At 38.9% G+C, this 14,150-nt stretch overlaps 1 protein-coding gene across 1 annotated transcript in view; it reads left to right on the forward strand.

The window, feature by feature from the left end:
* LRFN2 (leucine rich repeat and fibronectin type III domain containing 2) overlaps positions 1-12,837 on the forward strand; it is a 167,430-nt gene extending 154,593 nt beyond the window's left edge. The window contains exon 4 of the mRNA XM_065834989.2: positions 8,130-12,837. Within this exon, the coding sequence (XP_065691061.1) occupies positions 8,130-9,048 (919 nt within the window). The 3' untranslated portion in view covers positions 9,049-12,837. The remainder of the gene's footprint in view (positions 1-8,129) is intronic.
* The last annotated feature ends 1,313 nt before the right edge of the window (positions 12,838-14,150 follow it).

The following is a 14,150-nucleotide window of genomic DNA, read 5'->3' on the forward strand; positions in this document are numbered from 1 at the left end:
TTTTGTGTTGCCATACCATTAACCAAAATGAGCTTGTCCCAGTGCAGTATCTTGTACCTGGACAGCTGCACTGAGCAATTTCTTTGGTTCAGGGCATTATGGGATGGTTCTGGTAGTTTTCATTCATCCAGAAGTATCTCACCAGTTCTGTTTGCCTGCAGCTCCCTATTCTTTGCAAGATTCTTGTTGGGAATAATAGAGAGAGGAGCATTTCCTCCTACTTAGAGCAATGGCTAATGACAGGGAGCAGAATACCTTGTGCCACAGTTCCTCTTTCTCAGCCTTGTGCAATTATGTGCCTTAGAAGCCTATACTTTGTTCTGTCACCTGCTGAATGACTTCAGTGCATCCTCAGGGGACATCATTTAGCAGTTTATCAGATAGCACCAGAAACTTATATTCTCTGAGCTAGTAGTTTAATGTGGTTTGTTTTGTTTTGTTTTTCCCCTGCAGCATAGGGTATATATTAATTATCAGTATCTCCCTGGCTCACCATCTTGTGACAGACATATCAATTGCTTTTGGCTCTGCCTTCTCTTCCCCACTTCCCACACCACTTTTCCAAATGAGCAGAAGAGAACATAGGCAAATTAGGAAATAATAATGAAATGATATGTACTATCTGTTTTCTTTGACAAGACAGATTCTCTGAAGGGCAGCTGAATGCATGAGTGATGAGAAGACAAGAATCAGAAAAGCAGGAACAGATTTATGTTTAATAATAAATATTCCATCTGAAGGCAGAATTGTGATTGTATGTCATAAAACCCCCCAAAACTAATAAAATAAAAAATACAGAAAATTATTCATGCTGGGTTGAGTTAGTGTTTACTGAACAAGTCTGACTACCTCTTGGTATTATCTGACATTTCTTTGTGTTGACATGACTGACAGAGGAATTAAACCATGTTGCTAATACTAACAACTATCTTTTTCTCAGAAATACAACTGTCATTTTTTTGAGATGCACGTCACAGTAGGCCTCTGTCTTTCTCATTCTCAGCTTAAAAAATCTTGAATCAGGTACCAAAAGACTGTGAAATTCCACACAGTAATATACTTGGTACATCGTATTTCTTTTTTGATTTCAGAGGCTTTGTGATGATCTGAAGATATATATTTGAGGGTTTTCTTGGCAATTTGAAGGGTCAAATATTAATCTTAATTGTTAGCTTACTTATTTTTAATAACATTTTAGATTCTTTTCTTCATTTCATGATTGAGAAACTGGGATGTCTGGAATGAAAACACAGCAAAAATGACAACAGTATACACCATAAAACTTTCTAGGAAATTACCAAAGTTGGCAGCAAGGAAGAATGCCAACTCTGCAGTCCAGATATGTCGATTACTTATTCTTGCTCCCAGGCAATACATCACATGTGACATTTTCGCTGCAATTCAGATCCTTCTAGTCTTCCTCTGATCTTCTGTTGCCCTTTTCTCCAGACTTTTTAATATCTGTCCACCATCAGAATTCTTTCCACTGCCCTGATTCATTTTGCTATCTTTCTAATTGTCTTTGTTAAAAGATCTTCACCTACATTTGATTGCACTCAACATATATTGAGCTGTTTTTCTGACCTTGGTGCCCAACCAGTGGTCAGCTGGATTTCTTCCATCATTTTGATGGCAGCCACACGCCTGATAGTGCCCTGCCAATGTCTGTTTTGAGTGTGTTTGTCATTATCTGCTGCTCAAGACACTGCCAAAGACACCAGTTTTCATTATTTGCTTTTTGCTTGAATCTTCCCTTACTTCAACCGTCTCTTCTTCCTTCTTTCCTTACCCGTCTTCAATGAAATAACACCTCATTACTATCTCTGTCTACTAAGAAGCAAGATCTATGTGCCACTGAACTGCATCCACCAGCTTTTAAAGGTTCCTTCATGTGGTCCTTCTTCAGGCAGTGAACTCCTTCTGCTGATTGATTACCCACTCTTTTTACATGCTCTTTAGCCAGTCTTTCTCCAGTATGTCACCACTGATACTTTCCCTCTCCCCTTTTTCTACCATCCTACTTTAACCCCACTGGGACTGAAGGTGGACACTCCACCTGAAAAGCAGAAATTCTACCAGACCCTCTACAATATTTAAAAGGATGATTAGCTGGAATCATTATTTTTTTTGCATTAACTTCTAATATGGAATGAAGAAAAAAATCCAAAGATTTTAAAATAGGGGACAAACTTATTGATGAAATAAATGAACATTCTTGGCTTGACATCTTCGCTGAAAAACATAGAATTTATCAGATTCCATTGTTAATCTTTTCTGAATCAATTTCTAGTTCTGAAAACAATCAGGGTAATATTTTATACTTAATGTGAATTCAGCTTTGTGTAAGAGGAAGTCTAAGAATAGGAAAGCACAGTCAGATTGATATTTTCACACTAAGGTATTACTATACAGGAAAATCAGTATGCTAACTAACTGGAATACAGTTTTACAGAACCCCAGCTATTTCTGCCTGACACCCCTTTTCCTCTTCTTTTTCCCCTCTTCATTACAAACTGATGTTGCTTAGTGACAATATTTAACGCTACTGTTTATCAGTTTCCTCATGATCAGTGCTCACAGCTCTGCAGGTAAATTAATGAGGGCCCAGAAACCTTCCCATGCACCAGAACCCCATCATCTACACTACTAATGTCTTGACATGATTTTTCAAACATGGTTCAGCAGTTAATTTTCCAAGGGCTATTTTTGATATACAGCTTTCTCAAGTCAAGGAAAAGAGAATTACCAGCAGAGACATGGACAATTTCTTATGAGGTGTCTGCCTTAGGATACACCATGTAGATATGAACTCTCCAAGGAAGAGTTTGGGTAGAACAGCATAGGTGCTGAAAATTCTCACCCAAGAAATTAAGATTTTGGTAGGGTTTTCTTTCATTTCTGATACAAATATTTAATAAATTAGCATGACTTTCCATTTCAAACTCCTGGCCTTGACTTCAAAAAGATAAATTGTATTGCAGTATAGATAGTATATAGCCCTGGATGATGATGATGATGATGATGATAATAATAATAATAACCACCATGAAAAAAGCAGCATAATCTATCAAGTAATTGTAAAACTGAGTCTTGGGAGTTGCAAGTACCTTCCCAAAGGAACTGCCTTGATGGTTCTCTGCAAGTTCTGTGATTAAAGTAGTTTCAGGTTAAAACTAGATGGTATCGTACCACACTTTGATGGAGAAAAGGAAAATAATTGCCTAGCCAATTAGCCTAATCTGTCTTCTCTCTAATTTGTCTGTTTTGCATAACCACAGTATTAAACAGCAGTTCACTCACGCTAATCCCCAGTGCTACAAAGAAGAAAAAAACCCATTTGTATATTACAGCGTAATCATAACATCTGCTAATTTCCTTCCTTACACTACAGGCCTCTTTTGAAAGGAGATTGTTGGCATTATCCCCATTTTAAAGATGAGGAGACTTACAGTAGAGCAAAATGATTTCTCAGGAACTGAGAGTTGCTGATAAAGTAGAGTCTGATATCAGTGTAACTGATAAAGTAGAGAATAAAACCCGGGTCTCCTAAATTCTCAGCACAGTTCACTCCCTGAAAGCTTCAGTTCTCACTTGCATCTGGGATTATGAGTGAAGTCTGTAGCAAACCTTTTCTCCTGCATTTCCAAGTAATTTATTTTCTAATTTTCTTAGTATCGCCACACACTGAAGTGAGTAATTACAAAATTTCTTGATTTCTCTATGTTGTGTCTACAAGGACACTACAAGGACTTTTTAGCAGTGGTGGTAAATAATAAGGTTGAATTCATAGAAAGATGCTAGCACTGTTCTTCCTTTTGTTAAAAGGAAGACTCATGGTCTCATTTTGGTGTTTTCACAGAATGGGGTGTAAATCTTCATGGACTTAAGGGAATGTAAGGTTTGCAAAAACCCTGTAAACTTTAATCTCAGCCTCATAGTTCTTCATCACACATAAACATATGCTCATAGGAGCAATTATTTATTGTGGTTCTGTTTCAGACTCTTACATCATGCCCCAATCCTGGCCATAGGTCTCCTCTTCCAATAAGTGATGCTATTGTTCCAAAGGGTGAGAGAAGAGAGCTTATTTGTAAATTAGAAAGATAATTTGTAAGATCTTTATGCTCATTGCATTCGTTAGAGGCAAGATTTTAAGAGAGGTCAAAAACATGTTCTTAGATGAATAGTTTTCCTTGGGGTATTTTGATCTTCAGATAGGACTCAGAAACTACCTTAGGAATCAGGTAACAAAGTCCTGGTGCCAGAGTGGAGGAGACTGTCTGCTTCCCTTACCCCAAGGAAAATAAACTAGAAGAGAAAGACAGAAATTACTGTGCTTTATGTGTCTGGCTTCTGTAAGGAGATTTCCAAATTCCCTGTTGTCCTAACTAGGACTACATTTACACTGTTAATATATTTGAGTATTTTTTTGCTTTCCCAGTCCTCACTGCTGCTAGGATCCTTATACTGTACACACTAAAACCTATCACGAGCTACAGTCAGCTTAAAATTAAGTAAATATTTTGTCAGTCAATCTCCATTTGCAGTTAGTGAACTGTTACTCGTTTTTCCTAAGGAAAGGTTAGTATCAAATTTAGAACTCTGTCCCTGTTCCATGCTAAGAAGCATCTCTACAAGATCACGCTGCCCTGGACAGTATCAGGCTCCTTGCCTTAAGATGCTTCTGCAATTCAGTATGTTTGCTATCTGAGGGCTGTCAAGTAAGCACTAGGATCTTCCAAGTTTCAAAAGCCAACAACTTTTAAAAGCTTCTGTTGATCATCACTGAACCATGATCTAGATTCTTGCTACCTGAAACCAGCTTTCTGTGTTTAGCTGATGAGATGTTGAACAAAACCTTGCAGGATCTCTGTGTAGACACAGTTTTAATGACCAATTTGCGTTTTGTGGCAGCTCCTTGCTATTAAGCTCCAATGGCAGGGCATGGTGGTCCGTAATGAATGGTGCTAGTAAGTACAGAACAACCATGATGAAACTCCCCCTGTTAGGCATCAAAGCAAAGATTGAAGTGGCATCTTCCAGCTGTTTATGTTGGGGACAATCAAAGAGTCATCAATATTCCATTGTGAAAATGTGTCTGCATCAATTTAAGCTGTGGGGAATATTAGAATATGTCATCCATCATAGCTGACTGGCAGTATGTTTGAGGAGGGTGGGCTAAAGCATGGAGGAATGCCAAAATACTCTTACAATCTGGCAGCTTCATGAAAACAAGATCGTCTTCTCTGCAAGCTAGAAAACTGAGTCTGAGTTTATTTATTTAACTCCTAATACTCCTGAACTTGGTGCTTATTCCTATGCTCAGCTGTTCTTTTACAGTAACTTTAATTTGAATATTTTACAAGAACATTTGAATTTTATTTATGGAAACATTTAAAATTCTTCCTTTTAGATGTATATGGAGAGTTGATTGCTTTTTCCATAATTTGGATTGCAACTGTGATCTTTTATATAGCTATTATTAGTCCCAATATTATCACAGCTGTAGCTTCCAGGGCTGATTGAGTTTAGAATGACTCAGTTTCTTCTAAAAGCTAAGATGAGATTTTATGGCAAGTTTCAATACAGTTATCCTGTCTTTAGGACTGTTTCTGGCCTCACTTCTGTACATTTAAAAACAGAACAGCTTTACATTTCATGCCATTATCACTACCTGCTAGTCCTTGAAATATTCCAGGCAGTTATATTCCCTTGGAAAATTGTGTGTAATTGTATTTGAAGAAAACAAGTTGTAAATGATTGAAGTTATCAGTGTTCACTCTATATAAACTGGCACAGTGTGTTAGGTGAAAGGCTGTATTTCTATATGCCTAAGATATGTCCAAAGCCATATACTATGCAAGCCCAGTTGTTTGCTGTTTGCTTGGAGAAAATAGAGGTCTCTGTTTCATCAGTGCAGAGCAAAAGGAACCACTCTAACAGATGCTCCTATAGCTCTGTTTTTCATAGTTATGACCCAACTCCAAGTTTATAGGGCTGACTATTCTTTCTGCTAACAGTACTACTTGTTTGTAATGAGGTTTCACAGTGAAATGATTTCTGAAGGACTTACATACTGCAGAGTTTTTTAAACACATGGCTGGGAGTGATGGTGGAAAGTCGAATGTAGCACTAGGTGATACAGAAGGAGATATGAAGCAATTGGTGAAACTGTTCGAGAGTGTCGAGATCATATATTTGAAGATTGATAGTATTCTGTTATTCCATATATCATCCTTGGTGTGTGCATATGAAATTCCTTGAAATATTCAACAGAGTGCAGGCATTGTCTGGGCCATTGTGATCCATGGCATGTTCTCAGAACCAGAGGGAGAGGAGAACAATTGGAAATAACTTGAGACCAACCATATTGACTATTAGAAACCATTAGAAAATATTAGAAACCATTTTATCAAGTGCATCTGTAGTTATCCAGGAGGGTTGCTTTATGATCTCTTAGTTCATTCTGAATAGATCATCTGTGTCTGTGCATAACATCTCCATTATGATGATAAATGTCTCAAATATAACATTCAGTATATGTGCCCAGGTGATGTTTAGATTTTAGGTGTCTCTCACCAATATTTATTTTCCTTATAGAATTTTTCATGTGTTTGTTTGCTTTTTAAAAAGGAGTCACATCCTCACCTGTGGCCAGACTGAAGCGATATATTATGTAAGTGGCATGAATGCATAAATGTGAAGATGCTCAGAAACTTGTCTTTGCAGTGCCTTGATATTGCTGCTTCTCTGTGCAGGTCAGTTGCCTCCCACTGCACAGACGAACTTATGAAGAGCTGCAATTTATGTCAGCCGTGATGACAATTTGAGGCTGAGAAAGCCTGGCACTCTCAAAAGCAGTATGACTTTTTCTCTGGCCAGGCCTTACCATCGCAATAACAGTCACACCAGCTTGCTGCATGGTGTAAGTGCCTATAGGGCTCCATTGTTGCTGGTGCTAAAGATCTGCAGCTCTGAGTCAGAATGGGTTGGTTTTAATCTCAGCTTTTCTCTCTCACTCAAGTCTGTCATGTGGTGGTAAAGAAACATGTATGTGAAATCTCTTTGGTTTTATTCTTGGCTGCCCACTAGGCACTGAATCTGGAATTCTCCACTGTATTCCACTAATGTGCTGCAATTTTCAACAGTTTGTAGTGATTATAGACCTTGTTCATTCCCATCTGCTATTTTTGAATACTATAAATGCTCTAACATTGCATGAGTTCAAGTGACTGCCTAAGTTTTGTGGCAGCAAAGAATAACATCCATAAATGACAAAATTTGGAGCACAGCTTGGGCCTAGCTGTTTGGTATTTGAAAATGGGTTTGTATTTGAGTAGAATTTTTTATTTTAAAGAAACCTTGTTGCTTCCATCTCTGCACCATCCTACCTCTCCCCACACTTCCCAGCCCATAATGCAAATTCCAGCATTTCTTTTTCACTCACACAGAGGAAGGTGGTGCAGCAAGAAATTTCTGGCAAAGAAGATGATAGTTGCACTTCTAGGAGATATTTTCCACTGTAGGAAGTAGGAGGATGGGGAAAGTAGGCGAGGGAGTGGAGAAAGAGAAAGAAGTGGATGCCTGCCTTACATTCTCTGGGCATCAGAGAACTAAATCTAGCCCTTCATCTCCACAAGGTAAGCAACCTGTTGATGTTACACAGGAAATGTTAAGACACCTGTGAAGTGATGTGACAACGACCAGCTTCAGACTCGACAAGTGGAAGGGCCATTTGCACACCCAGAAAGGACTTCTCTTTGTAGGCACATATTTTTATCCTGAGTTATTTATTCAAGTTTGAATGTGTTTAACATTAGGGCAGATGCATGTGAGGAGAAAACAAACAAACAAACAGGCTAGGTTGATTTTCTTATTCCCTTTATTGCGTATTTCCGAGATGGCCCTCAAAACTTGTGCAGTACTGAGTGCTGGGATGTAGGACTCACAGAAGCTGGGAAGCATGAATGCTTGTTTGACCTTTATGGCTCCGACTCCTCTCTGCCAGCATCCAGTGCAGTAAACACACAGTGTTATGTCGGTTCTCCTCTCTTTTACCTTAGTGTCAAGAGTAACTAATTTTTTTTCTCTCTTTTTTTTTCTTTTATTATTTTTTTTTTTTTTTAAAGGATGATTCCAGCTACGAACAAAGCCTTTGTTGTAAACAACCTTGTTTCTGGAACAGGCTATGATCTCTGTGTCCTGGCAATGTGGGATGACACGGCCACGACCCTTACTGCCACCAATATTGTGGGATGCGCCCAATTCTTCACCAAAGAAGACTACCCTCAGTGCCAGTCAATGCACAGTCAGTTCCTGGGTGGGACCATGATTCTGGTCATTGGAGGCATCATTGTGGCAACTCTGTTGGTATTCATTGTAATACTCATGGTCCGCTATAAGGTCTGCAACAATTCCCAGGGGAAGATGTCTAATGTCAGCAATGTCTACTCACAGACAAATGGAGCACAACTGGTTCAGAACGGAGTCTTGCCCCAAGTCAACCCTAAAGTGGTGGTGAGAAATGAACTTATGGAGTTTAACTGTCAGTCTGCACGGAGTAGCATCTCCTCTTCCTCCAGCTCTGCAAATAGCCGTGACTGTGATGACTATAGCCTCCAAAGTGAACAGGGCACATTGTCCAGCAAGTGGAGGCCCCCTTCCAGATCGAAACACAATATTGATCGGCTAATGGGAGCTTTTGCCTCCCTGGAACTGAAATGTCAGAAAAAGGAGGAGATGACAGACTCCAGAACTTCCACGGTGGCCCACCACTCGGACAAAGAGCCACTTCTGGGCCAACCGGAGTCCAAGTTTCGCAGCCTCCTCATGTTGCCTCTGGAGGGCAAAACTAAACGTAGCCATTCTTTTGACATGGGGGACTTTGCCACATCTCAGTGTTGCACCTACCCAAAAAAGATAACAAACATTTGGACAAAGAGGAGCCTCTCGGTGAATGGCATGCTTTTGCAGTATGATGACAATGACTTAAGAGGGGCAAAAGGGACTTTTGGGAGTTCAGAATGGGTAATGGAAAGCACAGTGTAAATATCAGTGTCTCCCCTGCTCCTCCTGTGTTTTTAGCTGTACTGGCCAAAAAGATAGGTAAGCAAGTAAGTAACAGGGATACTAAAAGAGAAAGAAGGTCATGAAATGTGAATAGGCACGTATGGCACCATTCTTGTCTGACCCCAACTAAACCATGTGTGAATGTTTCAAGGAATTTGCTAGTTGTATTTAGCATTACTTTCCAAAAGTTACTCAGACTCTTGGTGAACTGTCACACAAGATTAAAAAAGGAGGGTGAAAAGAGGTTTAACAGCACAAATTGAGTTTTGCAGGTTTTTTGTTGTTTTTGTTTTGGTTTTTTTTGTTGTTTTCTTTCTTTTTTTTTTTTTTTTAAGGAAACTTCTTTCTTTTCTTTTAACCACAGAAATACAGTTCTGCGGATATAAGACTGGTGCTAGGCTATATCTGGTTGTCATTGCAAGTGTCTTTCTCAAAAGTTCAGGCAGGGTATGCACAGGGACAGATCAGAGCAAATTGTTCAGCATAATCTCATGGTGTTAACTGGGACATCTGGGAAAAAATATTCTTCTTGTTGAGTGGAGTTTCAGTTGGAATTTAATGATTTCTGTTCTGTTTCGCCTTGTTATTACCTTTGAGTTGTGTTTTTCTCTACAGCAGAAAGTATATTTCCATGCATTTTTTGTTTTCAGTCTCATGAAATTCCCCAGATGAAAGGATGATGTGTACAAAGGTCAAATTTATGATACACTGTATAACCCACCTCCAATACCAACTATTTATATCCTAGGAAAAATTAAATCTAGGGGCTAATAAATTTAAAAAAAAAAATCTTTCCTCCACCTTCTTCATAGTCTGCTTGTTAATGCTGAAGGCAGATTGCAGCAGCTATTGATATCTTGTAGGCGTGTTGCTATCAAAGATGGAAAAAACAGTGATCAAGAATTCCTATTAAAGGATAAAGAAAAGGAAACAAAAATTACCTTCATGAAATCTCCACATTACCAGTTGCTTCTGGCAAAGGTCACACTGTCACTCCATTCAACTGGAAAAGAAAACACAGACTTCCACTCAGTTATGACAAAAGCTGTTTGTACAGTCACCATGATGCGGCTTGACTGTATCAGTAGCATCACATGAAATGTAAGTTTTAGTGTATTTCAGGGGATTGGGTATGTTCTCAGTTAGCCACGGAAATAAAATTAAATTTGGATGTCTGAGAGCAGGGGTCTCCCTTGTGTGCCCTGCATTACAGATAGCCCTTCCCCAGTCCCCTGCGTAATCCACCCCCCCATCTCACACCCTCACTAAGGTACTTGCTAACTAAGAACAGGAACTGTTTGGGGCTTGTAAACTGATTCTCAAATTAGTTTTTGGGAAACATTGCTGTGGTTGTGGAAATGCACATGGCTCACCCAGCTGACTTCATTGTCCTTGACGACTTTACTGTGATTTCCAGCATTCTGGTGGATACTGGAACTGTCCTTTCATTTGTTTGTTTATTTATTTGTTGGGTCCCAATGGTCAGCTGCTGGGACCATTCTGAAATTGCACATTGTTACTATAATTTTGTGGAACATACATGGAGAAGGGGTGTAAGGCACAGAGAAAATAACACGTGAAAAAACTCTATGTATATTTTTTTTAAAGGTGCAGAGATATATTGTGACATGGCTGTGTACTTGATCTTGTATTTGTCACGTTTCCTACTTGCAGTTTTAGAAAATGACATCCCTGTGATCAGAATATTTTTCCTTTATTTTCTTTCTTTTTTTTTTTTTTTTTGCTACAAAATGTACAGTAAAAAACATTATTGGGGAAAAGAAAAGTACCTGATTTTCATTTATTTGGATCTGTGGTCTGCTTTGAAACCCAAGTAAGGAGCAGTAATTATTTCTTACATTACCTTGAAAATTTAGGTGTTTGCTTTCTTTTTCCCTCAAAATATCTTTGACTTCAGGATTTTAGGTATAAAGTAGGAATCAAGAAATACAGGCTTTTTAGGAATGCATGAGAAAAGATCTTGTCAAAAAGGCATTTCACCTCTTATTCTGTGGTTACATTCGTACTGTTCTATATCACTCGTTCTTAAACCCTGGTCAAAATTCTGCAGAAATAAGAGGAAGCCTTTTTTATGCTAAGATCTGACTTTGTAGGTTTTTCCTCACATTATTGCTCACCACCAACGTTAACATATTCAAAAGAGATCCAGTCAAACTTTGTTTGCAACATCTTTCAAAGTCTCTGGTTTTCTCGTGCTTTCCAAGAGGAATGACACCTTCAGTTCCAGAATCTACATTATCCAACTGTCCAGATGGCACCTTCATATTAAGCATTAATGACATTTACATTTAGGTTGTACTGAGGACTCTTAAAGACATTCATGTAATTATTTTCTTTTCCTTGTTACACTGTGGTCCGGTTGGACTTTTTATTATGCTGCTGCTTTGCTTTGAACATGACAACTGGGTTGTACTCATTTAATGGTTGAGTTCATCATCAATATTAGTAGGATATGTAGGCACGAATTTTCAAAAGCAATATCCTATGCTATTTTCTTTGTGAAAAAGGAAAACATTTCTTTCACTTTCTCATACAAGATCAGAGGAAATAAGTCAACAGAGGTTTTGAAACAATGGATAGATGCCGAAGAATCCAGGTAATAAAAGCCATGATCTAACAGCTGCATTTATTAATGTTAGTCATCATTTTATTTCATTTGGCTTTAATGAATGAAACTCAACCCACATCAGCGGATTTGCGAATACTGAGCAAACTGAAAAGAGTGCCAGCAATTACCTGTAGTGCTCACTGCATTTGGGAGGAAGAAGACTCAGACTCATAGGTGAGGCAGGAGGCCTGTTGGGCAGCAGCAAGTGGCAAGCCCTGAGAAGAGGGATGAAGCCAGTCCAGCGTGGGGGTGCCCATGCCTGGGCACCCGCTGGATTGTGATCATCCATCTCATGCCACCAGCCTCTGCCCTGCTTACACAGCTGGCCAAGCCGACCTCTGAAATTACCCTGTGGCTTCCACTTTACCACTTTAAGAGACGCAGAGGACAGCTCTGTCTTTCAGGTTACATCCATGCCCTATTTGCTAATGCACAAGTGTGACCTCAGGCTGCCCCGTGAACAATCTGACCAATCTCTAACTTGCCTTTGTTTTTCCTTCATTTTCATGCGTGCAGCTCACTCAGCATCTCCGGATTTGATTATTTTTCTGTAGAGCTGCTGCATGAGGAAGAGATTCTTCCTCTCTCCACTTCCGAGCACAACAGCACATCAGTGGCTGGTGAAACAATATATAGATATCCACTTACCTGGGTGTAATAAATACTTTCACACATCATTGAGGAAATGAGCTAGCTCCAATGGCCTGGTCCCCTGGTCTCACAACCCTACATTGACAAATTTATACAGGCCGCAAGTACCAGTGCTGTGTCATAAATTAACCTGTGACATGCAACTGCACCAACTGTGCTTTAGATGCCAGTGTCAGATAGAACAGATAGCTACAGGGATCAACAAAAGACTTCTGAAAGAGGAGCCTGGGAAATTAAGTGTGCTATAGAATTTAAAGCAAAGACATTGGGAATAATTAAAGAAAACTGCCTATGCATATGTCAATTTTTTGACGTGTTTTCTAATAGCAGAATAACCTTTTTTTTTCTAAAAATACATGCCATTTATCTGAAAGAACAGGATATGATTCCACTGTGAAATTCTGTACACAGTTGTGTTCTGTCCTCTCCTGCTATAAACAAACAAACAAAAAAACCCCAACCAATGAAAAACCCCCAACCAACCCCAAATCCCCAAAATATCATCCTGGAGACTATTAAATAGGATGACAAAATAGAAATTTCTGAAATTAATGATGATGTTGATTTCATTTGACGTCGATTTCATTTGATGTCTGCTTGGAACCAAATGTTTGTATGAAATGAAAATAAAAATGTGTGTGTGCATGTACGCCTGCATAGCAAAGCAGACCATACTGTTTCCTTACAATTTATATCCTCCTTACAGATTTCATGAATCAGAATATATTTCTGGTTTCAAATATCTTTTCTGAGCTTGCCAGATGTAGAGAACAGCAACCAATTTGCTTTTCCCTCATCCTTAGGGGAAGATAACATTTTATATGTCTCCAAACTACACCTAGTACTTGGTTACTATTTGGTTTCATTCACTCGTAAAGCAATGCATAACAACCAAGCAATGAAAAGTGCCTCTGCCCTGCATGATGCAAGACTGAAAAGATGGTAGCTTTTCCTTTGCTAAGTCTGTTTATATCGCACACCGTGGAACTGACTTGCCTGGAAACAGATTATAACAATATTCCTAAAGACTCCACTTGATTCATTCTCACTCTTCACCCATCAAAGGGCTGCAAAGACAGATGACCAAAAAGAGCCTTTGGAGGTGTCTGTGTGGGTGTAATAAATGTAGCAACAATTTAAGCACTTTCTAATTTGGGGGCCAATGAATAATTCCACCTGATAACCAAGAAAACATTTTAGTATTTGAATAGCTTGAATGTCACATCTGTTTGCAATGCTTTGTACCCATTAACCCATGGGTAACCCACAGCACACCATGTGGTGCATCCAGCACCCACCTGCACCCCTAGCAGCCTGTTTCTCTGGAACCTTTTCTCAGTGAATCTACCCTCTGTATTCAGAATTTGTAGTTCAATACTTGGGCAATTCTGGATGTGTAATAATATTCTGGATGTGGAATTAACAAGTGATACTATTAACATCTTGTTTTAATCTTAAATTCCCCTAAACATGACAAGGAGATCCCTCTGAAAACATTAAATTAAGTTTAGTCTTAGGCTGTAAGCCAGATGAACACTACGAGTATCTTGAAACTCTTGCTTTCAATACCGGAATTTTATGTTCTGCAGTATGTTTTGTTTGTCCTAATGAATTACTCCTTAATCCTCAAAGGTATAGCATTCCCTAGCATCATCTGTCAAAAGGCACTACTATACAAAACAGTGCCAGATGCTTATTCCTGGTATTACACTCTCAGCAGATGGCAAATGCCAGAGATATAAATTTATATCCAGATATAGATATACCAGCAAGTGCACACATTTGTATTCATGCCTACATG

This window comes from Patagioenas fasciata, chromosome 3 (genome assembly GCF_037038585.1).
Source record: "Patagioenas fasciata isolate bPatFas1 chromosome 3, bPatFas1.hap1, whole genome shotgun sequence".
NCBI lineage: Eukaryota > Metazoa > Chordata > Aves > Columbiformes > Columbidae > Patagioenas > Patagioenas fasciata.